General features: G+C 45.4%; 1 protein-coding gene and 1 pseudogene across 10 annotated transcripts in view; both read left to right on the top strand.

Annotated features, from left to right (window-relative positions):
- Positions 1-25453, top strand: part of KIF13A (kinesin family member 13A) — a 173482-nt gene that overhangs the window by 76677 nt on the left and 71352 nt on the right. For all 9 annotated transcript variants that reach the window (XM_080927983.1, XM_080927987.1, XM_080927981.1 and 6 more), the window contains exons 4-9: positions 1736-1796; positions 14614-14706; positions 16626-16806; positions 19975-20062; positions 21441-21575; positions 22753-22865. In XM_080927983.1, coding sequence (XP_080784109.1) covers positions 1736-1796; positions 14614-14706; positions 16626-16806; positions 19975-20062; positions 21441-21575; positions 22753-22865 — 671 coding nt within the window. The remainder of the gene's footprint in view (positions 1-1735; positions 1797-14613; positions 14707-16625; positions 16807-19974; positions 20063-21440; positions 21576-22752; positions 22866-25453) is intronic.
- LOC308436372 (large ribosomal subunit protein eL13-like) lies at positions 4352-13615 on the top strand (annotated as a pseudogene). The gene is made up of 4 exons: positions 4352-4458; positions 11257-11778; positions 12705-12740; positions 13509-13615. The product of its transcript is annotated as a large ribosomal subunit protein eL13-like (transcript).

The raw sequence follows: 25453 nt of genomic DNA on the forward strand, positions 1-25453 counted from the left end.
TGTGTGTGTGTGTGTGTGTGTGTGTGTGTGTGTTTGAGAGAGCCTATGGAGGTGGGAAGGAGAAAGAGGGGGAGAGGGAGGAAGGATGAAGAGGGTGAGTTGTAGTACCCGAGAAATCCTCCCAGCTCTGTTCTCTTCTGTCATTGCTGGGCTTACAGGTGAACATACTCACATGAAGCATTTTACACAGGGTCTGGGGATTTGAACTCAGGTCCTCGATTGTACAGCAAGCACTCTAACCTGTCGAGCCATCTCGCCAGCCCATGTAAGACTTCCCTTATATAACAAGTACCCGCTACCTTGAAAAGTTTCAATGCCATTAATCATTAGATAAATAATTCCAAAGCAATGAATATAAATATTGCAGGTTTCAAAGATGAATTAAACATGACTCCTCCCTTCGGGGAACTGAGGACACAAGTGGAGATAAAACATCCCCAGATCCTCCAGCTATGTTCAGTCCGCAGCCCACAGGCTTACGCCAGCCAGGGTCACTATGATTTCAACCCAGCACATTTGTTGATGTCACTGTATCAGAAGGTCGGGCCTACCTATGTCAGGATTAGTAGATAACAGAAAAAGTTGGGATAGAAGCAGAGAAAACTGTTAAGTACTGTTGTGAGATATCAGAGGAGAAAAGAAATTTTTGGTTGTATTCAGGGCATGTTTTCTGGAAGAAACCGCCTTGACCCTGACCCGTAGTGTGAAGCATTTTGAAGGGTGGCCCTCAAGAGGGAAATGGAAGCAAGATCGAGCGTGTGCCTAGTCATTCCAAAAGCATATGCTCCGCTAGGGCTGGAGGGAGCAAGGGGCTCGTGGTGTCCAGTCTGGACTGCCAGGCTGAGTTTGGTCAGAGCTTGTCCCTTCAAATGTTGAAGCCGTGGAGGTGGGAAAAAAGCCTCAGTGCAGCTCCAGGAACAGGCTCCAGAGCCGTCAGAACTGCCCCGAGTGGTGCACGTTTGAAGGCTAACGTTACTTGTTAGTAAGTGTTCTCTGAAAATGAATTACAAGAGTTGAGAATACCAGACATGGAGATGGTTGTTTCCTGAAGTACTTTACAAAGCTTTCACCCTGGGAACCGGACACGGGGCAGCCAGAGTGTGCAGGTTTTCAGTGTGATTTTATCCGAGGAACTCCTGTTCCTTGGGACACGCTCTGTAATTTTCTGTGGGTTTGGCAGTAATGGCTTGAGCAGAGGTTTGTGTGGAAAGACCGTGACTAGGGGGGAGTTCTTGTCAGGCGAGCATTCTGGAGCTGTGTGAAGGGCTAGTGCCTGAGTCGTTGGCGACACTCAGCCAGGGATTGCATGTTGAAACAGGGAGGGAGAAGGGAATCCCAGGGTGTGAAGGGAGGTGACCGTCTCTGTTCAAGAGATGGCTAGGAGAAGGAACTGGTGTAAAAATATACCCAGGCAATGTTGCTCGAGGTGTGGTGGAGAAAACATAAAGGTTTCAGTGCACACTACTAGACGTGTGTGTGTGTGGGGGGGGGGGGATTCTTATTAAATGTAGTTTTCAATAAACCATCTGTTCATACGTCTGCCTGTTAGAATTCCAGACAGACAGTAGTTTTCATATGAATTCATGACTGTAGGAAAGTTACCCCCAAACCACCCCCATTTTCTCCATCAGACAACAGTGAGCCTCCCCTCCCTCCTCCTCGATGAGCACCCCCCCCCCCCCCATTCGCCTCTCCGGAGCTCATTCTTAAGCTTCCTATTTGTTCTTCCATTCAGGTGTTTGCTTTTGATTACTGCTTTTGGTCCATGGATGAATCGAACACAACAAAATATGCTGGTAAGTTGGCTGTTCCCTCTGGGCTTCCGGCCTGTTCCATTGTGTCTGTTTTCTCTATTCTGGAGTTTCGTTTTCCTGTGTGTGTGTCTCTCATACACTCTCTCCTTCTAGTGGGTGGGTTTGCAAAGTCAGTGATCTGGCTCCGACATTCCCTTGTTAAGCAACCTTAGACTGGGTTTGAAAAACCCCGTCAGAGGGGTACAGGTGGGGTGCACACCTGTGGTTCCGGCACTGAGGAGGCCGAGGCAAGAGGACGGCCTTGAGTCCAAGGCCAACTAGAGGCTGAGGTACACAGCTAGTATTAGGCCAGGCAGAGCTAAGTAGCAAGACTCCCCACCCCACCCCACCAAAATTCCAAGCCCTAGTAGGTTTTTAGTTGTCTACTTCTTTTTTTTTTTTTTTTTTTTTTTCTTGAACTTCACACAGTCTGTGACTTGTTTCTGGGGTTAGCATCCCATTATCAGTGACTGCATATTATGTCTGTTCTTTTGTGACTGGGTTATCTCACTCAGGATGATATTCTCTAGATGCATCCATTTTCTTAAGAATTTCGTTAAGTCATTGTTAGTTGTCTACTTCCTAAGGATGCCTTTGGCCTCATGGATGCTCCCACATCAAGCCTAAACTTTACGAGGTTTGGGGGCTATATAAAGTCACAGTTATGACATCGTGGGCTAGCTGCCATTGCTAAGGGAGATATCTCAGAGATAGCACTGAAAGCAAGCGTATAAAGTAAGTCCAAAAGGGGGAAATGGTAAGTATTGGGGTTGGGTGTATGTTATTAAGTCACCGGATTCAATCATTCCAGAATGTATTCATATACTAAAATGTGTACATAACATGCAATTACCAGTTTTACCTGTTAATTAAAAAAAATTAAGTTAAGCATGTAAGAGGAATGTCAGAGGTACCCAGACCATGAAGTGCCATGGAGCAGGGCAAATCCGTGGACCTTGATGTCAGGTCGGGGTTAAATATCTCAGGGCTCTGCTTTGGCATTTTGGGATAAGTGCTTAATTTCTCTGCGATCCATTGTGCTTTCTATAAAATGGAAAGGCAGTTCCTATGGACCTATGCCATCTGGGTGTCCTGTGGGCTGTCTAGCTGACAACGCTGACTGGTGGAGGGTGCCCGTTAGTGATAGTCAATCTCTCGTAGGGAAGGGCTGGCTGGGCACAGTGCTATCAGGGGCCAGAGCAGAGAGCCCAGTGAGGCTTTGGTGACAGGGAATCCTCAAAGCCAAGCTAAGAAGTAGAGATTAGTGCGGTGAAAAATACAAGCTGTTGGCATGGGCTGCTCAAGACAGTGGGTAGCAGAGACCCTTTCCCTCCTTCTCGTATCCACCCCCCATCCCCACCCCGGAATGTGTCTCCCATTACTGCCCGCAGGATACCACGGTAGCTTCTCACAGTGTAGCATGCGGGCCCCCAAGACTTCCTCCTCAGTCAAGTACAACTTCATTGGATCCAGATGATAAGAGATCTGTGGGATTTGGGATCTGAGAAACACTGTGATCCAAATTATAAGCAGATCAAAATGGTTTTTAATGTACAGATAGCCTAACACTGGCACAATTTTTGCCTGCACGGCCAATTCAAATAAGTTTCCATTGACCTTGGAATAAGGTCTCTTGCTACATGGAGCCATGCAAGTTTACCGTGCTGAGGGGAGAGGTAGAACTTTCCTTATTCTGCAGATATTTTCATGGTCACACACACATTATAGCGCTCGTAGCAAGACAGGTCGCCGTTCTCTCGGGTGTTGGACTGTTATCCAGAGCCTGCGTAGGAAATGCATAGCTTGTGGATGAGATGTTTGGTTTCGGCACTAATTTAATTTCTGTTTTCCTCGCTTAAAAGTAACTGCAGTTCTTAACTGCGAGTAGGTGCATTAAGGTGGAAGCATTCGTTCCCTGGTGAAGAATAAGGGGAACGGAGGGAGAGAAGCAGGGAGCTCCAGAAACCAACCTATTTGTCAGGCTCATGAAGAAAGGCCTCATTGAGACTGAGTCTGGGCTCTCAAAGCAGCTCTCAAAGCGGGGGTCTGGAGGGCCAAGTGGGGGTTGGTAAATGCATGGGCTGAGCAGCGAGCCAAGGATGCCAGAGCCCTCATGTGCTGGGTCCAAATAGTAAATCCTCAATGAAGGTTTGCTGTTTATTAGAAGCTATTGCAAGATGCTCTGCCCTCTCTGGCTTTTTAACCTGAAACTCAGTTCTCTGGAATTGAGAAGGGCACCTCAGGGCTTGGGCGTAGAGCACTTAAAGAATGTGAGAGCTTACGTCGGACAATGGGACTCTAATTCCTTGGCCCCCACTTTCGCACTGTTGGTGTGTGTGTGTCACTGAAGCCTTTCACCTAGTACCGGTCCCATAAAATGTGTCCTCAGATGTCTCATTGTCTCACTGTGTCAGGACCGTGGGCGCATCAGTCTGTTGACAAAAAAAAAAAAAAAAAAAAAAAAACTGAGCCAGGCTGGGATTTATGGCACCTGGTTTTGCCACAGGCTACTAGGCTTTGGTGAGATAAAGATAACCTTTTCCCTCATCTGTGGAAGGATGAACTGCAGCCACGGCTCTCGGAAAGCTGAATCGGCCATTTTGTGCGGGCAGCACAGCTGTAGCGGCGTCTTTGACGCATCAAAGCCTCGATTGTTCAGCCATTTGTATTGCACGGAAGCAAAGCAAGCTTTAGAGCGCTGTGCACTTGAAGAAGCTCTTCCTTCTTTTACCCTCTTGGTATTTTGGTACCATAATGTCTGGCAGGTATTTTTGAGTCAGAAGCAAAAGTCTTTGTGGTGGGACTAAGTGGGGGGTGGGGCAGACAAGTTGATAGAGGGTTAGAGACCTCGAACCTGCGCCCTTGGTATAAACCCACTTCTTCCCCAACCTCAGCATTCAGCCACACAGAGATCTCATTACAGGACGAGAAAGTGACTGACTGAGTAAATGATTGCATCATGCTAGTGGTAATTAAGACCTTCTTGATAGGGAATCAATAGATTTAAAAAAAAAAAATCTCATTTCCTAAAATGAGCCCTGCCAGTCAGTAAGTGGTTTCTACGAGCTTTGCTATTTGTTTCCTGCATGTTCAGCTTTAAGTCTTACTGCAGATAGCAAGAGCAGTCTGGGGCCTGGAGGGATGGCTCAGTGGTTAAGAACACTTGCTGTTCTTCCAGGGGACCTGTATTTGGTTCCCAGAATCCACATGGGTGACTCACAATTTCCTGTGACTTCAGTTCCAAGGGATCTGGTATTCCCTGGCCTCTTCAGGGAGCATCTCTCTCTCTCTCTCTCTCTCTCTCTCTCTCTCTCTCTCTCTCTCACACACACACACTACATAAATAAAAATAACAATATTTTTTAAAGGAAAGAAAGAGTAGCAGTCAGGTGGTGGTATGTGTGGGGGACAATGGAGGTCATATTCCTTAGCTTGGGAGATTCTGAACATTGGCGTAGAGATTATGTAATATGCCTTACCATATGGCATTTTGCTCAAATTTGCTGAAACCATGTGTTCTTGGGCATTTGTGGGTACCACACAACCTGGAAGAAAAGATTTACTGCTGACTCCTGATCTTCCGTGTGGTTCATGCTGTGTGAGGATACAGGCTCACCTCCAGGCGGAGGGCTGAGATGTAGGGTGGAGCTGGAGGCCATGTTTGATTCTGTTCCCATCTTGCAGGGCTTATGTGGTCAGAGGTGGAAATGATTAATTTCACATTGTTTAAGGGAAGCAAGATGACAGAGCCTGTGTGCACCAAAACCAACATTCTAAAAGCTATTGATTGCCAACTTAGAACCAAATTGTCGGCAGAATGGCACAATATGAACAGGTTTTAAAGTACATAGGCATACATATTTGACTGTTGAAGTGTACTCTTAGAAATTACTTTGAGAAGGCCCTGGATCTTGGGGTTGGGTTTCTTGGGCTCAGTTAGGTAATCTTGCCAGTACTTCCTTGTCAGGAATCTGAGGAGGAATTGAGACTCTTAGAAAGTTCTGTGCATCCAGGAAACAGCTGATAGTTATTAGCCATTACATAAAACGCTAACAGTTCTTCACGCAGTCAGCAGGAGCACTGATGATGGCTATTCAGCCATCGTTAAGGACGGTCTGCATTGTACAGGTTGCCTGCTGTTCTGAAAGCCACTAACCAGATGAAAAGCTCAGCAGAAACTCTTTCCAGGGTTGATTTTTTTCCCCTCCTTTACAGTATTTTATAAACTGTCTCACACATGTGACTATTCTAGTGACCCCACTTTATCAGTTACTGAGTCTTCTAAGTCTCCTTAAAATCAGGAATTCTTTTTAATTTTTTCATTAAAAATAAAAAAGGAAGAGAGGGAGATTGGGGTAGAGAGGGAATATATATATATACTTATATATTTTATATTATATATGTCATAATATATATAATACAGGATTATAGTTACATAATATAGAATATTACACATGTGTATATATCAGAGAACAGCTTGCTGGAGTCATGTTTCTCCTTACACTAAGCGGGACTCAGGTTGTTGGGCTTTGGCAGTAAGCACCTTTATCTGCTGAGCTATCTTAATGGCCCAAGCACTCTCCTTCACATTTGTTTAATTAAAGTATATAAGCACAAAGACATCCATTTGACATAAACCGTCTTGGAACCCAGTACAACTGACTTTATAAAACAGACCTTGGCTGGTATAAGCTGGGGGGATCTGGCCTGCAGCGGGCGGGCCTGTATCAACTCAGGTAATTGATGTTTGTGAATCTCAGGAACTGGACAGGCGCGAGCAGTCCAGTTAGGGAAAATTTGATTGGTAAAGATCCCCAAAGTATAAACAAGCAAGCTAATTTTACGAACTTTAAAGTAGATACATATGTATATTTACATTTATAGTGTATGTTTAATAGACATGTGTCTTTTTCTTACCTCATGTCAACCCCACCCCCGGGTCCCTTTTTAATTTGGGGACAGGGTCTTGTATATCCCAGGCTGACTTCCAGCTTGCTGTGTTTGAAGCTGAGGATGACGTTGAACTTTTAACCCTCCTGCTTCCACCCCGTTAAGTGCTGGGTTATCACCGTACACCACCATGACAGGGCTCACCCTTACTGGAGCCCGGACCCATGATGTTGTGCACACTGGACACACACTACTCTGACTGAGCCCCAGCCACGCCTCTCCCACCCACCCCACCCCACCTTTTTCATGATTCCTGTTTCTGACCCAGAAACACAGTTTGACTTAGCTGAGCTGTGTTCAGGGAGCAGATAACAGTAACCGAGGTACACATACAGTCTATGTGCCACATCCCTCCCCAGCCTGGTGCTAAGCCTTTTATGTGTAGAGGGCAGATATAATGACAGGACATAGAGAGGAAATACTGTTGTCTCTGTTTCACATAGAGGTTTGGGGAGGTCCTGCTACCCTTTAGATGTGAAAGCCGTGACCGATGTAGGTCAGTGACACATCCTATTGATGATATATAGATTTGACTCGTGTCCTGAACACATCTCATCTCCTTGAGCCCTCGAGTGGTTCTGTTAAGAAGCCCTGGAATAGAGCAGAGCCCGGAGTTAGTGCTCGAATTGTCCAAACTCCTGAGTCCATGTGCTTGACCAAGCTTTGTCTGCACATTTCCCCACGACCACCGTAGCCAAGAGCTCTGGAAGGGACAGAGGCTTGAGTCTGCTACCTTATTGGAGAGAGTTGTAAAGTGCTGTCAGAGCCAAGGGACGCTTCTTTGTCAGCAGCCGTTCATGTGCAGACAGCCTTCCCAGTCCAGCTTCCTTTCTTTTCTCCTTGCCCGCCTTCCCTATGAGTCAGCCACTTTATCCAGCAATAACAACAACAAAAAGAGCCAGCTCATGCCAGCCCTAGCAGTGGCCCCTGGTTGGAAACATTGTCTAGGTAAGTCACTCCCTGCTTTGGTGCAAGTGACACTCCCTGGACCACAGCTCTGATAGCACTTGGATGCCACAGTGGAAAATGGCCTGAGGTTTACTGTCACTTCATGGCCCAGTTTCTCAAGTCCTCTTCACCGGGTTTCTTCATGGTCAACTTCTGGAGATGATTAGAAATTAAAATTTGCACCTTTATCTGAACTAGAGTTGGGGTTCGTTCAACTTAAATAAGGCCTGAAGACCCCGTATGTGAAAAATTTTGTGAGCAGCACTCCCCACGCCAAAGGCCTCTGAGGAAGGCATTTGCTTAAACCTCATCCAAATAAGGCCTTCTTCTCCCTTTGAGGTATGCAAGCCAGACCTGTCTGTTCTTGTACCATCCAGGTGATCTGACTCGGAGCTGGACCCCTGCCAGGCCCAGACTCATCAAAATGACTGTGGCTGTCAGCCCTGTGTAGAGGAGAAAGTACCTTCATAAAGAGCCAGGCCTGGGAATTGCAGCTCACAAACACACAGCTTAGCTCCTGCCACCCCAACTCCAGAGGAAAAGATGAAGAAAAAGAAGGGCTTAATGGAGCAATTAGATCTTGGGTTGTGTTCGTATTGGTTAGCTTCCATAGCTACAGGGAGCTGAAGATCAAAACTTACACAGCCAGAAAAGCTTTGATGGCTCCAATTCATGGCTGCTTGGCCCCATTGCTTTGGCACTGAGAAAGAAAAAAAAAAAAAAATCCATTATATAATGACTGAATTTTAAGGTGTAATGAAACTTTGAACCTCGAGGCTAAGAAGTAAAGAGGGAAAAACTGGGGTTCCAAATCCTCTTCATGCAAACCCCCAATAATCCAAGGACCCCCACACACACTTATGTTCCTACTTTCAAAAGATTGTTCTACCTCCTACTAGTACTACCCTGGACACTAATCGTGGGACTTTGGGGACATTAAAGACCTAAGCTATAACACTGTTCCAATCTTAGATACTATACTGTCCCGTGTAGAAGAATATTCTGTTCATGTAAGTTCATGTGCACCGTGCTGCACCCTGCTTAAGTGTTCTATCCACTCCGATGTGCCAGTGGTGGTGCCTTATTAAATGAGGATTATAAACCACACGGACCATACCCTCTTTCTCTTCCTTCTTCTACTTTCCAGGCCCCAGCCCATCTTGTCTGTTCAGTAGGCCTTGTCCCTGTCCCTGGTTGTCTCCTTTAGTGCTTTGCTATCAGGACCCTGAATTGTAAAGACAGTGACAGGAGGCCATTACTGCTGCTCCCGAGGGGTCAGGCGATGCCCACATATGGAGACCCAATGGTGTTGGATTTTCAAAGATCTGTATCATATGTGACTCAGTGTTGGGTGACTCAGACTGTGACTCAGCTTGCAGAAATCCCACACAGGCACTCCTGTTACTGCCCTGACGTTGTGTTACAGGTCTCACTGGGCATGCCTGTGTTTTATAACTTGTCTGCATGGCCATAGGAGATGTGATTATAAACTCTGAAGGAAATTGGCGTCTTGGCCACACTTATTAACAGCGAGGTCAGCTGCGGCATGCCCTGTGGACTCACCACAGTGGGCGTGTGAAACTGGCATCTCCACAGATGCCTCCCTGACTCTGCTTCTGCTAAGCCACAGGCCTCTTGGGTTTGACAGTGTTGTGGCTTTGGTCTGTTTGTCTGGGTTGAGAACAAATACCCATGGATCCTCCTGTTTCCCACAGGACTTCTGAACTTCCCTGTAGGCTTTTGCCTAGACAAACAACACTCCTTGCTGCTTGAGTGTAAACCGTAAACTGTAATTGGGAAGCATTCAGGGTGGGGATATTGCATCTTTTATGAGATCTGTCCAGGCAGTGTTTGAATTCCCCAGTTCCCACCATGCAGCTGCTTTTTTTTTTTTTTTTTTTTTTTTTTATGAGCCAAGGTTCCAAAGCAGTGGATAAGTCATTCTTTCCTAGGCTGAGAAAGGCTGTTAGGTTTTTAAAAATATGGAAGCCGACAAGACAGAATTTTGTTTTGTTTTGTTCTTTTTTGTTTTTTGTTTTTTGTTTTTTTTTTTTAACTAAAAAGCCTCACAGCTGGGGATGGAGCTCGGTGGTTGAGCACTTACCTAGCATGTTAGACCCCATGTTTAGTCCCCAGTACTGCAGAGGGGAAAGAAAGACCTTCATTCATCTGGGTCAACCATGGGCCTTTGTGTGTGTCTTTGGGATGTCCAGTGCTCTAAGACAGAGCGAAGCGAATCCCTGCCCCGCCTGTAGAGACTGCTGTAGATAAGAGCAGGACCTGCCACGTGGATGCTTATCTGTTTGGATCTTGGCTACTTCCACCGTATTCTTCCTGTAATAGTGGTTCCCTGATGGTCACGAACAAGGAATTGGTTGAGTGTAACTGTGGCTCAGAGCTTACTCGTTCACAGAGCCTCAGGGTGGGAAAAATAATGAGATGTCCATAGAATTGGTCCCATTCACCATTTTACTGACGCTGCCCATTATAGTGTGTCCTTCCCTCTGCAATGGTCTGCCCTAATGTTTTGGAAGAGCGGGGACTGGTTTGCCTAGCCTGGATCCTGTGCCTTAGCATGCTCTGACCTAAATTATTTTCTGCTTTCAATTCTTGCCATCCCCAGGTAGGTAAGTGTATGTGAGTATGTGACTGTTCTCTCTCTCTCTCCCTCCCTTCTCCCCCCCCCCCACCCCGTCTCTCTCCCTCTCATGAGAAAAACTTCCCCCTTACATTTATCACAGGGACCACGAAGAGAGCTAGGAAAAAACCTGGCAATACACAACTCCTTTCTCAGGAGCGCTGCCCGTTGTCCTTTTTAACTCTCTCTCTCTCATTCCTAAAACTTGGAAGCTGCACACACAACCCTTGCAAAGGCAGAAGGAACAGTGGTTATCTGTGACTTCCTTCTCTGCACCAAACTAAAGACAAGATGATACTCGTTGTAGATAATGACTAAAACCATCCCAGGCTCCGTGACCGTCCTGACATCCTAGTCAGGTGGAAGAGCGCTCACCGTTTGCTACTTGAAGACATGGGGTCTTCCCACATCCACTCGGCCCATGAGAGGCAGGGCTCACAACTGAAAGAAAGTGTGAACAAACTCCTTTGTGATCTGGATGTGGAAAGTGTGAGCAAAACCTGTAAAGGGAAGAGAAAGAATTTGGGGATTACAAGTTTTGCTTTTAGGGCTGGGCAGTGGTGGTGAGTGCGCACCTTTAATCCCAGCACTAGGGAGTCAGAGGCAGGCGGATCTCTGAGTTCGAGGCCAGTATGGTTTACAGAGCGAGTTCCATGACAGCCAGGGTTATCTGGCTCAAAAAACAAAAAAGATTTTATTTGATCACATTGTGTGTGTGTGTGTGAATGTAGAGGGCAAAGGGGTCAGAGGACAGCCTGTAAGGGAGTCAGTTCTCACCATGAAGGTCTCAGGGGACAACGAGGGGTCATCAGATGGTAAAATGCTCAGTTACCTGCTGGGCTATCTATCACAGAGCAGTCTCACTGCTTCCGTCTAGCCGAGACTTTTACTGTTTGAATATAAAATATCAAAACTGTTTCATGATAGTCAATGCAAGGTCCACAGACGCAACATCCAGCAGGCAAAAGTGGGCCGCTCGGCCCCTCGTCCTGCGTCCATCCCCACCAGGCCGGTCGTGAGGTACACTACGGTTAGAGACCACACCAAGGTCCGGGCTGGCAGAGATTTCAGCCTGGAGGAACTCAGGGTGGCTGGTATCCACCAGAAAATGGCTCTCACCATTGGCACCTCTGTGGACCCTAGGAGATAAAACAGATCCACGGAATCACTGCGGACCAACGCTCATGCTTTCCTCAGGAAGCCTTCTGCTCCAAGAAGGGAGACAGTTCTGCTCAAGAACTTCCACTGGCTACCCAGCTAACAGGACCTGTGATGCCCACCGGGAATGTGTATAAAAAGGAAAAGGCCAGAGTCGTCACAGAAGAACTTCAAGGCTTTTGCCAATCTTCGCATGGCCCCGTGCCAATGCCTGGCTCTTTGGCATCCGAGCAAAAAGGGCGAAGAAAGCTGCAGAGCAAGATGTTGAAAGGGGAAAAAAAGTAATGCGTGGTTGGAGTGTTGCAATAAATTTTTCATAAAGCAGAAAAAGAAAGAAAAGAAAAGGGAGTTAACAAAATGGGGCCTTCTTACCTCTTGACACAGTCCGAACGCAGCAATGGCAGGTATCAGAGAGAAGGCCTCGAGTGTGGATCTGAAAACCCAGCAGTTTAATTTGGGGACTCCCTGCAGGTGTCAGGGAATGAAAGGGAAAGGAAATGTCTACAGGGGGATGCCTGCATCACTGTCTGTGACAGTAGTTCAGTGTGAACACAAGGGCTAGTGAGATGGCTCAGTGAGTAAAGGTGCTTGCTGCCAAGTCTGGATATCTGAGTCTGATCTCCAGTCCCACAGGGTAGAGGAAGAAGGCTGACTCCTGAAAGTTTACCTCCCTGCACACACACACACACACACACACACACACACTTACACATGTATACACACACACACACACACTTATACACACATTTATACACACACACACTTATACACACACATACACACACACACACTCACACACTCATACGAATGAGCACACACAATGTTGAAACTATATATTAAATAAAAGGTTTTTTTAAAAAAATGGTCACATGGATGAAGGAAATATTCATTATTTTTGTCTTTGGGAAGTGAAGTTATAATAAATTGTATTCCAGTCTCTCAAGGAACCTTGTTGTAGATTTCTGAAAACACATAAACTTCACAGTAGTTTTTCTATTTTATCATTTTTCTAGTTGCATCTTAGTATCGTTATTTAAGGATAGAAAGGAGGAAAAACATTTCTTTCCAGAAATACATGAAAACATTTGCTTTATGTGTTTGTGTGTAAATGCATTTACACATAAGCCCCTACAGCTCAGCAATATTTGACATTGCCAGAAATTTCACTTTTTGGCAGCCTCATGGTTGAAGTATCAGCTCTTGTGTCTTGTTGGTAGGTTTCGATGAGTCTTATCCTGAAGTCTTGATGCACCGTAGGGTGGTGCTGAAATGCTGCCCAACTCCCCTCCAAAGAGAAACGTGCCCCCAATAGCTTGCAGTTTGTTCTGTTTGAGTATGAAGAGATTTTCAAATATACGGAGGACAAAGCAATTGAACTGACTCAATCTTTCAACAGATATCTATTAAGCATTTTATCCTAGGCACTAGGATTACAGAGATAATAAGATTGTCATCTCTGACATCAGAGCGTGCTCATCTCAGGGCTGGAGGTGGTACATGAGCCACTATTGCCTGCAGATGCTGTGAGAGAGAATGTTCTGGTAGCTACAGGAACACAGGGAAGGATGTATAATGTAATTCTCTTTGTTGTTCGATAATCAATGTGATAATCAGTGCATGCCACCTTGAGTGTTTACTAAACATGTCATAACTACATTCCGTCCCACTCCGTGATAGAGTAGTTCACTGTAGAAACCCCAGGAGCTGAGATACAGCAAGAGTTAGTGAAAGAGAATTTGCCTTTGTCCTCCTTTGGAAGCACAGATGCCCTGCACCTGGGAATTGAATGGCAACATCTTGGTTACTTTTTCTATTGTCCTGATCAAGTACCCTGGCCAAAGCAGGTTGAGGAAGGAAGGGGTCCTTTTGGCTCAGAATTCCAAAGGAGCTCCATCCCGGCAGGGCAGGGGAAGCATGGCGGCAGGAGAAAGACGGCCCTGGCCACACTGTGCTGGTAGTCAGGAAGGAGAGAGCGGTGAGTGGTTCTGCTTAGCTCCTTTTCTCTTTTTTATTCCCTTTAGGGCAGATGCCAGCCTATGGGATTTTCCTGCCCACATTCAAGGCCTTCCTCATAGACAATTTAATCCGGACAATCCCTCAAAGGCACGCCCAGATGCCTGTTGCCTAGGCGATTCTAGAGCCTGTCATACTGACTGGCAGTCGTCAGTATTAGCCATTGTCACCACCACCAGTGAGCAGTTTTCCAGCAGTTGACCACGTAAAACAACTTGCCCAGGCGGACATAAGGAAATGTACTTGGGGTTCTCGCTACTTGAAAACTGAACCCAGATGGGGAGACAAGACAGTCCATATTAAGTGCCATTTAGATACAATTTCTAAAGAAGAAAAGGAAACCGACTTTGACAATGCCTTTGTACAGTCTGCTAACAATGGAGAAGAAATTATAGTCCCCCAAGGAAGGTCAAAGAAGCAGCAATATAGAATCGTGAATTTATCCAGCTATTCAGCAGTAGTTTAGGAACAAAACTGAAATTGCAAGCCAGCTGTGGTTATCCCTGCCTACAGTCTGAACTGCTGAGCAGGCTGGCTTTGGGGGGTCACTGGGAATTGTGAGGTTGAGATCAACATGGGCAACAAGGCATCTACAGAAACTACATTTGTCGAGCTCTTGTGTATGGCTGGGTAGTAAATTTTGAGAGGAGGAGACTAAGAGGTTATTAGTAATTATACATCAGGAGAGGGCTTCCCAATATCTCAGCCATTAAGACCACTTGCTGCTCTTGCCGAGGACCCAGGCTCAGTTCTCAGAATCCACACAGTGGCTCACAACTGTCTGTGACTTAAGTTCCAGGGGATACAGTGCCCTCTTCTGGCCTCAGAAGGAACTGCACATGTATCCATACACGCATACATGCACGCTAAATAATGATACATCTCTTTTTATATAAAAACACACACATCTCAACACAAACCACCCCTTTTACCTTACTTTTAAATATCTGTTTGGGCACTAGATGGCTCAGCAGTTAAGGGGCTTTCTGCTCTAAGGACCATACCCACATGTAACTTTAGCTCCAGGGAATCTGACATCCTCTTTTGGCTTCTGTGGATACAGACACATGCACGTGAAACCTATAAGTCTTACATGTTTGTCTTGTTTTCTAGGTCAAGAAGTTGTTTTCAAGTGCCTCGGTGAAGGAATTCTTGAGAAAGCCTTTCAGGGATACAATGCTTGTATTTTTGCATATGGCCAGACAGGTGAGATGTTGCTTTCACTGCAGCTGATGATCGTAAGCGAGTGTCTGAAAGGATATAGTTCAGTAGACAAGTGCTTGCCTAACATGTGCAAAGTCCTGGATTTAACCCCACTGCTTAAATTAAAAAACTAAATAAATTATTTTTCCTTGTCTTTGTTGTTCTTTGTTTGTTTGTTTGTTTTGCGGTGCTGTGCATTGAACCCAGGACCTTCATGTGCCAAGCATGGACTGTATACTGCTGAGCTATATCTGTATCTCTAATATATATATATATATATATATATATATATATATATATATATATATATATATATAATATGTCTATGGATTGAACCCAGGACCTTCATGTGCCAAGCATGGACTGTATACCGCTGAGCTATATCTGTATCTCATATATATGCACACATATACATATACACATATATATACACACGTATACATATATACACACACATATATGTGTGTGTGTATATATATATATATATATATATATATATATATATATATAATTTCCTAACATTTGAAAGGCTGGGGGAGTTTGAGAAATGCAAAAAAAATTCTCCTGACATCTTGGGCTGAAATGACTGAAGTAATCAGCGATCCTACTTTTTGGAAATACATCAGTTCTGGGAATTGCCTAATCTCAGTGTTAATGAGTGTGGCTAGTTCTGTACTATTAAACATCATTTCCCTAAATTATAGTTTTTAACCTGTGTTTGAACTTGAAAAGCAATCATCTGTTTCCTGGAATAAATGTTTTGGCAGGATCAATACAATATTATTCTAACACGAGGCAGGTAGAGCAAACCGGGCAAATCCAGATACAGCTGGGGCCCAACTATTACCGCTCTGAGCTATTCTTTCAGAGTAGAGGTAAATGATTCCTAATAATGCTGCCTCCTACATGGCTGCAAGAACCCAGGAAGAGAATACAGGTAATTTAGCACAAAAATGTCCAGCTGCTTGTCTTAGTGACACTGGGATTTTACTCTGTATGCAATGTGTGTCCTAGTGTTAGGGTTTTACTGCTGTGCACAGACACCATGACCAAGGCAATTCTTATAAAGGACAACATTTAATTGGGGCTGGCTTACAGGTTCAGAGATTCAGTCCATTATCATCGGGGTGGGAACATGGCAGGGTCAGACAGGCTACATCTTGTTTCAAAGACAAACAGAAGACTGGCTCCCGCCTGGTTCCACCTGGTTAAGAGAAAGGCCTAAGAGTTCACCCCCACAGTGACACACTTCCTCCAAGGCCACACCACTCCATAGGTCAAGCACATTCAGACCACCATAGCTAGTAAAACTCTTTCAAGAACTGAAGAAACTGCTTATCTTGTAAGAGGCTGGCCGTGCAGGCGTGTAGACGTCACTGCTTTCATCTCTAGAACCCGTACGGAGAAGCTGGCAGGGTGGCATGCGCCTGCAGCCCTGTGCGTCAGAGGCAGAGTCAGGCAGATCCCTGGGGCTCACAGGCCGGTCACTCTGCATGTACCTGGCAAGCTCCAGGGCCAAAGAGACCCTGCCTCAAATAACAAGGGTGGTAGAAAAGGAGTAACAACTGAAGCTGCCTCTGCTCGCCACACATGCACACATTCATAGTGCACACATCTATGCACACATCCATTCGTGCACAGCTCTTCCCGCACTACATAGTGAGTGGGTGGGATTTTACCTCGCTTGCTTTCCTGCAGTGCATTTTTAGTGATTGCGTCTCTAGAGACTCATTTGATCCTAATGGGCCAGGGAGGGGTTCTAGTGTGGTGAGTAACTGTTGTTGAGGGATCTGGCTTTGAGGTCCAAATGTACCCCATTTTTCCTGTGTGTCCTTGGCCGTAGAGCAGGAGCACCTTGAGTTGCTGAAGCATCTCGTTTGCTTTCTCTCCTGCCCTCACACCCCTGCCTTGCTCTTTTCCAGGCTCTGGAAAGTCCTTCTCCATGATGGGCCATGCAGAGCAGCTAGGCCTGATCCCAAGGCTCTGCTGTGCTCTGTTCCAAAGGATCTCCCTGGAGCAAAATGAGTCACAGACCTTTAAAGTCGAAGTATCATACATGGAAATTTATAATGAGAAGGTTCGGGACCTCTTGGACCCCAAAGGGTAAGTGAGCGTCCTGAGATAAAGCTTAAAATTAGAAAGAGGAATTTTAAGTGATCTCAGAATTAAAATGACCAGGCTATCTACATATTTGGGCCATCAGTCACTGCTCTGATGTTGGTTTATGTTCTAAAAACAAGGAGCTTCCCAAAGCCAGTTGTATGCCGTTATCACCATGTGAAAAGATGTTTTTACTACTGGCATTTTTTATTACCAGGACAGGTCATTAAAATGAAGTTATAGGAGCTGAGAGATAGCTCAGTGGTTAGGAACGCTGGCTGCTCTTCCAGAAGATCCAGGTTTCATCCCTAGCATCTACAAGGTGGCTGATAATCATCTAGACTTCTGTTCCTGAAGGATCTGTCGCCCCCTTCTGTCATCTGTGGGTACTGCACACACATGGTACATAGACATGCGTTCAGACAAAATACCCATACACATACGATAAGGTAAATAATAATTATAGAATGGAGTGATATAATGTATGCCTCTAATCCCAGCACTCAGAGAGCACTCAGAGGAAGGTCGCCACCTGTCTGAGGCTGTCCAGGCTGCATAATGAGTTCCAGGCCAGGGTTATGTAGTGAGACCCTGTCTCAGAGAAACAGAAATTTGTGATGGTAACTGCACATTGGTCCTTGCAATTATTTTGGAAACTCTAGATTAGAGGTAAAGTGGCAGGAGGGTTGTGGCCATCATTCCTTCCCCGGTTATGTGTTGGGAGCATGCAGGGAACTCTTTAAGGATCTTTCCTGACTTGAGCTCCGCTCTCATTAGAATGATTCGAGAGACACAGGAGAAACCTAGGCAACTATGTCTTTCATAAGGACCATGGGTGTTGAAGGCACACACCTTTAATCACACCACTTGAGAGGCAGGGGCAGGCTGATCTGTGAGTTCGAGTCTAGCCTGGTCTACAAAATGAGATCCAGGACAGCCAGGGCTACACAGAGAAACCCTGCCTTGAAAAATCTAAACAAATGAAACAAAACAAAAAACTAGGTGATTAAAAACCAGGTGAGTTTGAGTTATAAATTCATCTTTTCCAGTCAAGCTTTGCATTGATTTAAAACCAATGATGAAGCTGGCCTTTAGCCCTGCCACTCAACAGTCACCCTGGTTAACACTTGGGTGTGTCACCCTGCTGTGCTTCAGACACGCCACATGTGGACACATGTCTTCAAGCTACTTCATAAATAACAGTTACATATCCAGAATTTCCTGTGTAACTTGATGAACACTTTGCTTCGTCATTAAATGCTTTCCCGTTGTTTTAGCAGTTGTGGGCTATGTAACATGTCTGCCCGCTTTTCAGCCCCGTGGTCCCAAATGAAAGCAAAGAGCTTTAACAATAACGTTATAGGCATCAGGAACGCCCCTCCCCCAGTCACTGAAACATTGGTGTTTAAAGAATTATCAACTGTTTATGCGAAAGAACACTTGTCAGGTGTGAAGAGCAATAAGACCAACCCCGTCTACACACCCACTTGCCTTAGTAGGTGGAATCTAGCCAATGTCTAATCTTTTTCTATGTTCCCCCTGGATTCTTATCCCCTTCCCTGTTGGTCCTAGAAAATTTAAATTCACCATTCTCTTTCTCTTCTGTAACATTCATCATTGTACAATGTTTAACCTTGTGCAAACAGCACCAGCATATCTTTATGTAGGGGTTAATAATGCGGTATGTTCACATTTTGTTGCATGATCAAACGCTGTGCCTTTCTCGTTGTGTGAAGGCTTTGTGTCTCCGTGTAGGGCTGCTCGGGTGCTTATTCTCAGGCTTCCCAGGAAACAGGGGCAGGAGTTTCTAGAGGATTTTTCTGGGGACAGGAGTGAGTCACAGGAGGAGGCACCTACTCCGTTAGCTTGGGTGACAACAGCATACAAGAATTCCCAATATCAGCTTAAAGGACTAGGTTGAATGCCTGCTGTGCTGCCGAGCTGTACAGAATCTGGTTGGTAAGAGTGAGCCAGCCCACTGCAGGGCTGAATGAGTTACAGTAGCTGCCTTGAAGATCGGACTGGCCAGTCGGAGTCCAGCAGAGTTACTGTAGTTGCATTGGCGTCTCATCTTCAAAAGTAAGATGAAACAGTACACCTGAAAATGCTTCTGAAATGTTGCCAGGTGTTTCAGAAGCACCGGGATTACCCACATCTGGGACACCCAGACATTAACTCTTTGAAAGACGTTTAAATACCATGTGCTATAAAAAGATGGCACCTGTAGTACAGAAAATATCTAATGGCTTCAAGTTTTAAATCGTTTGGTCTGATAACTATTAAATGGGTCTCATATAAATGATAACCATTTGAAATTCGCAAGATCCCTAAAGGAGTGGCGAGATGGTTCGTGGGACTTGCTGTTGGCACCAATAACCTGAATTTGATCCCAGGGACTCATGTAGTAAAAAGGGAAGAACCCATTTCCCTCTGACCTCCATATCTGTACTAGTGTGGACACACATGTATAGACATGTGCACACAGACAGAGACAGAGGCACATACACACACAGATACACAGGCACACGCATTAACTAGAGCCCCAATATTGTCATCAGCAGAGCTAATTCAGTATCAGACATCAGTGGCTACAATTGAGTTATCACCTGACTGTATAAAATTGTTAGAACAGGGCCAACATAAATCAGTGAAACTTGGAAAAGTAAATCAAAGTTAAACATATTGTATTATTGTTCAGTATTTGCTCGAAAAATTTAATCTCTAAGGGAGAGAGGAAAAAAATGAAGCCAGGTTGGTAGGGAGGATATGGGAGAAGCTGGTGAGGGAAAAAGAGTATGATCAAATACATTGTTTGGAATTCCCAATAAATAAAAAGATTATCAAAAGCGATTGAAGATGTTCTTTATGAAGAATGTGTAGGTTTATCCACCCTCCACCATGGGAGCCCAGCCTGAGTTAGGTGCTGGTTTTCCTCATCCTTGGGAGAGAAAGACATTTTAAAACAGTATCAATTTTTGAAATCAGAGTCTAAGGCATTTCTCCTGCAAAATGCTGCTTTGCAAGTCCACGTAAAGTGGCCATTAAAGCACCATCTGATCATTAAAAGATCCTTTTGAGTGTGTAATCTGAACTTCCAAGTGTGTCAGGAAAAGGAAACGCTTCTGAGTGTGGTAAGATTTATTCACTTGGTTCTTCCTCCTCCTCCCGTAGGAGCAGGCAGTCCCTTAAAGTTCGAGAGCATAAGGTCCTGGGGCCTTATGTCGATGGTTTATCTCAACTGGCCGTCACCAGCTTTGAGGTAAGAGTCATTTTTTTTAACCTCATTTTTTAAAAAAAGGTACTACATCAGTATCTGATAGTGAGCATGTTTTCGTGTAGACATGGGATGGCATATTGATGCCCCTCATCTTACACACAGATCAGCAAAACCAGGAACAGTGCCCTTCAACTACACTCCTGGCCCCCTTGTGTTGAAAGTTCACAGTGAGGCCAAAAGATCCAGCGATCTCAAGTTGCTAAGTGTTTCCTTTTTGCTACTACAGAAATGCCTCCCCCAGCCAGCAATGTCCTTCTGAACAATCTGGTAGCCTGCCTGGCATTTGGTAGTTAACTAACCCGCTTCTTGAAGGCAGTGGTCCTGCCTTGATTTCTAAGGCTCTTCGGTCTGCTGGTTTCCCTCTTTTTCTTATTCACTGCTTTATTCAGAGACTGATCTGTTTCCTTCCCGGTTCTTAACTTTTATACCCAGGCATATTGACCTACCGTTAATTCTGCAGTCATTACCTTGGAAGCCTTACAACACAGACTTCTAGTTCTTTTGCTGAAGAAGCAGATGAACGAGAGAGTGAATAAATGAACTCTGTATTAGGATGTATAAGAGATAATCTTATCATTACCCGTTATCATTTGAGACTTGGTAAAGCTAAAACGAAGGTGAGGGTCAGCCTGCAGCTATTTAAATGACAACGTGCTGTATTTCTCAAGTTGGAGTTGGGCTTGCATAGCGGTTTAAATGCACTGAGGCTCTGACGTGAATGAGCCTGATTCAAAGGTGCTCAGTCAGCGCGTTGACCGAGTCTGTTTCCCAGCTAATGGTGATGGAGCTCAGTCCCCGCAGCTGCAGTCACTTATGAGGAAACTCCATTCTCACCTGAGAGCTGCCGTGGGGAATCTTAAATGTCCTCCATGAACTTCAGCACCTTGGTGTGAGAGTTCCTTTCATAGCGCTCGTTCACCAAACATTTCATAGAGGCCCAGTGGTTCTAGGTGCGTCCTAGGAATGAAGGCACCAAGATAATGGAGAAAGTTCCCTTTTCTTGCAGAGTGCTCACAGAGGGAGACAGATAGCAGGGGCCAGGCAGCCGTACCAGGGTGACAGATGGGTGACGAGTGTCTTTGAGTGTGTGACGTGCCCAGTGTCTGCTCTTCTGGGAACTTATGAAGGAGCAAATGGGATGTTCACGGGGCAAGAAGAACTAGGGCAGAGAGAGAGAGAAAATCTCTGAGAGGGGAGGAGGCCCAAGCCATGCTGTGTGGAAAAGAGGCTAGCTGTATCTAGTGTCTGTCTATGGAAGGGTATGGCCAAGGCATGGGAGGATCAGAGTAGACATATTCTTGGGGTGTGAGGGGTGCACCTCTGTGTTTACTCATAGAGCTTTCTTGGCCTTTACCTCTAGGACATTGAGTCGCTGATGTCTGAGGGAAACAAGTCTCGAACGGTAGCAGCGACCAACATGAATGAGGAGAGCAGTCGTTCCCACGCCGTGTTCAACATCATCATCACTCAGACGCTGTATGACCTACAGTCCGGGGTGAGGGACAAGGCAGAACCCTTCAAGGTTGGGGAGCTCAGAGTGTAAACAGGGAGGTGTGTCATGGTTTGATTCAGAGGCTAAGGACCAGGCTGGCTCTCAGAGCTCTGCCTGCCTCTTCCGAAGTCTGGGATTAGAGGCCTGTGTTACCATCATCCGTCTTTCTACTGGCATTTTTCAGTTGGAGTTTTTAGGGCTTGGGATATGGTTCAGTTGGTAGAGCACTTGCCTAGCATGCATGAAGCCCTGGGTTTGATTCTCCACTGCCGCATTTAACCTGGAGGCAGGAAGATCAGAAGTTCAAGGCCACCCTCTACTTCTTGAGAGTGTCTGGGGAAAAAGAAATGGATTGTATGTGCAAAATCCTCACTATTATGATGATATCTCCATACAACTTTTAAGTATGTGTTGTTTCTTACTAAAATTTCCCTTAAAACAATCAAATGGACTTCATGGCCACTGTGAGATGTTACAAAGAAACTGAAACATTCTGCCTAAAGTCCCATATCTGAAAAAGGCAGAATTTGACCCAAATGCAAAGGAACTTCCTGTGCTGGTGTTTCCTCCTAGGTCCATAAAACCTCTAACTTCTGACTATCCTGGAAGTCCAAACTTCTGACTGTTCTGGAAAAACCTTCTGCCCGGCTGCAGAGCAGAAATTTAGATTTCTTTACCCTCTTAAATTTTGACTTAAAATTTGAAGATTGCATAGTGGGTAAAGCTCATGCCACACTAACATGGGAGCCCGAGTTTGGTTCCCCATGACCCATGTTAAGTCCAATGTGGCAATGCAAACTTCTGTAACCCCAGCACCCCAATAATGAAATGAGAGAGAGCCAAGGCAGAAGAATACTCAGAAGCCTCTGGGCCAGCTAACCTGGGTTCCAGCTGTGAACCAGACAGACCCTGCTCAGCAAGGTAGAAGCTGAGGGTCATCACTGGAGTTACTATTTGGTACTCACACACATAAACATGGACACACACACACACACACACACACACACACACAAAGATCTAAAACTTGTCTAGTAGGAAACAATTTGCTGGCAGAAATAACTGTGAACCTGTGAAGATCCCGAGTGCTTTGTGATGGTGTGGATCGCAGCATCAGTAAATACGTCAGTATCTGTGTGTATTCCTTCACGTGTGCTGTTTCTCTCTTGCTTCCTACCATTAGAACTCTGGGGAGAAAGTCAGCAAGGTCAGCCTGGTAGACCTGGCGGGGAGCGAGAGGGTGTCGAAGACAGGAGCTGCAGGCGAGCGGCTGAAAGAAGGCAGCAACATTAACAAGTAAGGTGGCCAGGCTGCTAACTTACCTTCCTTTGTTTCGCAATGTGGGGCTTGGGGGGTGGGGAGGGCTCACCTTTTGCCTTATAAGGATCAATGGTTCTGAAACAAGGTTAAAGTGTTTGTAACTTTGTAACTTCAGTAAACCTGATGAAAGACAAATGACGGTCTGCAGTTGTTCATTGAAGTAAATGCTGCGGTAGCCCTGCCCCTCCGCAAGTGGTACAGCGCCTGTGTGTCCTGTATGGACAGGTGGTCCCAGCTTAGGGTAGATGTATTAATAGGTATCTGTATTGTCACTTTGATTATAACCAGTTAAAGTGACTAAAGGGATGAAAAATTATATATGTGCTCACAGCTGAAAGCCCATCATGGTGGGAAGCAACCGGAGTGGCTGAGACTATGGGAGCTGGGTGACTTTGGGATGGGTAGATCAGGAAGCAAAGAGTGGACCAGAGGCAGAACTCAATCCTCAAGGCCGAAGCCCTAGGGAATCAGGCCCACCCTTTGACCCCAGCTGGGCACCACAGCCTCCACCACTACGCCACCAAATGTTCAAGCACATTCATTCAATCCTTGATAGTGGTTCAACTCCGGACTTTTTAGATTTTGACTTTGGATCTTTTTCTGGGACAAGGTGTAATCTGTCTCCGTACCTCCAGGCTAAGTAGATGATGACAAACCACAGCTCACGGGAGGTATCCATCCAGCGCCCTGAAGTACGCTGTGCGGCTGAGATGGGATGCTGGTGTGTTAGCCGAATTCTTGATTCAACGGTGTTTCCAACTGAGAGTAGCTTTATCTGGAGCTAACCCCATTGTAAGTCAGGGAGCACTGACAATACAGTCTTTAGTAAACCTCAAGCCACAGTGTAATAGAGCAGATCTATCAACAGAAAAGCCTGCCTTAAATTCCTTTGTAAAGCTGATGCTATTTACATATGAGCAATGTAGATGAAGAGTCTCCCTGTTTGTCTGGAGTATGTGTGTGTGCGTGCCTGTGTGTGTGTGTGTGTGTGTGTGTGTGTGTGTGTGTGTGTTTTGTGTTGCTTTGGCAAAGTCTGAGAAAAAAAAGCATAGTGGTGACAGATAGGTTGGAGTTTTCCAGGGAAACAAAGAGGAACCTATACAAAGGAGGGACTCCATATGCAGGATCTGATGGCTTCTGACATGCAGTAGGAAATCTCTTGCTATACAAATTGAAAGGGAAGAGGTTTTGTACCCAAAAGTACGTTCAGGGACCAGGCTGCCCAAAGTTCATCCTGCATCCACTGATTACTAGATGTGTGTATCGTGGGCAAGTGACATAGCCACTCTGCCTCAGTTTCCCCATCTGTAGAGGGGAGGTTGAACAGTAGTGGCTTCCTCAGACTGCTGAAGATTAAATGCCACCGTGCATTTAGAACAATGCCTAGTGTGTGGTTTGCACAGAATAAATACCAATTACATCAGTACTGTTTCTCTAACCAGTATAATCGCTGTCATTATTCCAAGTTCTACAGAAAATAGCTCATACTTGTCATCTCTTTCTGTTGATTAATTGTAATCTGAGGTCTAGTCTTCAGCAGAGTGTGACTGTGAGAAATAGTACTGAGGAGCATGTTCACACCACTTGACATTGTAACAATACTGGCACAGAATGCTCTTAGCTTCTGAGAGCTCAGAGGAAGAGATGTGAGACATCACCCCCTTTTATTAGACGGACACAGCTGCACACACTGGCAAAGTCTCTCCTTTTTAGGGGTTCTCCCCCTCCATCATCCTCTCTCAGGCTTTCATAAGTAAGGGCTTTGTTGTGCTTCATGACAAAGCACCGAAGGCTGGGATGGTCCTGCTCTTCCGCTTCCCTAGAACCCAGAAGAGGGTGGAAAAGCAGAGAAGGGAACACGGGGCAGGGTGGCAGAGACCAAAGCAAAGAGTACCCCTTTGTTAGGAATGCATTTCTAACCTTGATGCTGGTGCCTCAACCCTCCCTCTGCAGATAGTGTGTGTATGTGTGTGTGTGTGTGTGTGTGTGTGGCCTTGATGTAACTGATGATGGCTTCCTTTTTGTGTCTGTCTGTCTGAGTTCTCCCTTATGCCTAGAAAGGTTCTGAGTTTTCTATAAGTAACAGCTCGTCTGATCTGTCCATCAACATTATTTCATATATGTATTTGTGCATGCTTACAGGTAACCTGGAAGGCCAGAAGAGTTGAAGTTATAGGCAATTGTGAGCAGATGTGTGGGTGCTGGGAGTTCAACCCTAGTTCTCTAGTAGGGCATCGGTGTCTTAATTTCTGGGTCATTTCTTCAGCCCTAACCTGCTATCAGCATTGTAAGATGGAGTTTGTATCTTCATCTGGTCAGCGAGAAAACCCAGGCAGACAGTAGCCAAGTAGTAAAGCTAGGACTCCTTGGTCTGACTGCTAGAACGCTCCAGGGCTGTATGCTGTTTGCCTGGCATAGTCTGATTCTATGGTCTGGCATGGGTATGCTTGGTGCCTCCTCCTAATTAGATACTAAGTTATTTGGAAATCCTGACTGGTCTGAAGTGCACTGTCTCCAGGCTATGTGGTAACGTAGTCTGGATCCCTTAGCAACTTCTGTACAAT

Source organism: Micromys minutus, assembly GCF_963924665.1.
Source record: "Micromys minutus genome assembly, chromosome: 1".
Classification (NCBI taxonomy): domain Eukaryota; kingdom Metazoa; phylum Chordata; class Mammalia; order Rodentia; family Muridae; genus Micromys; species Micromys minutus.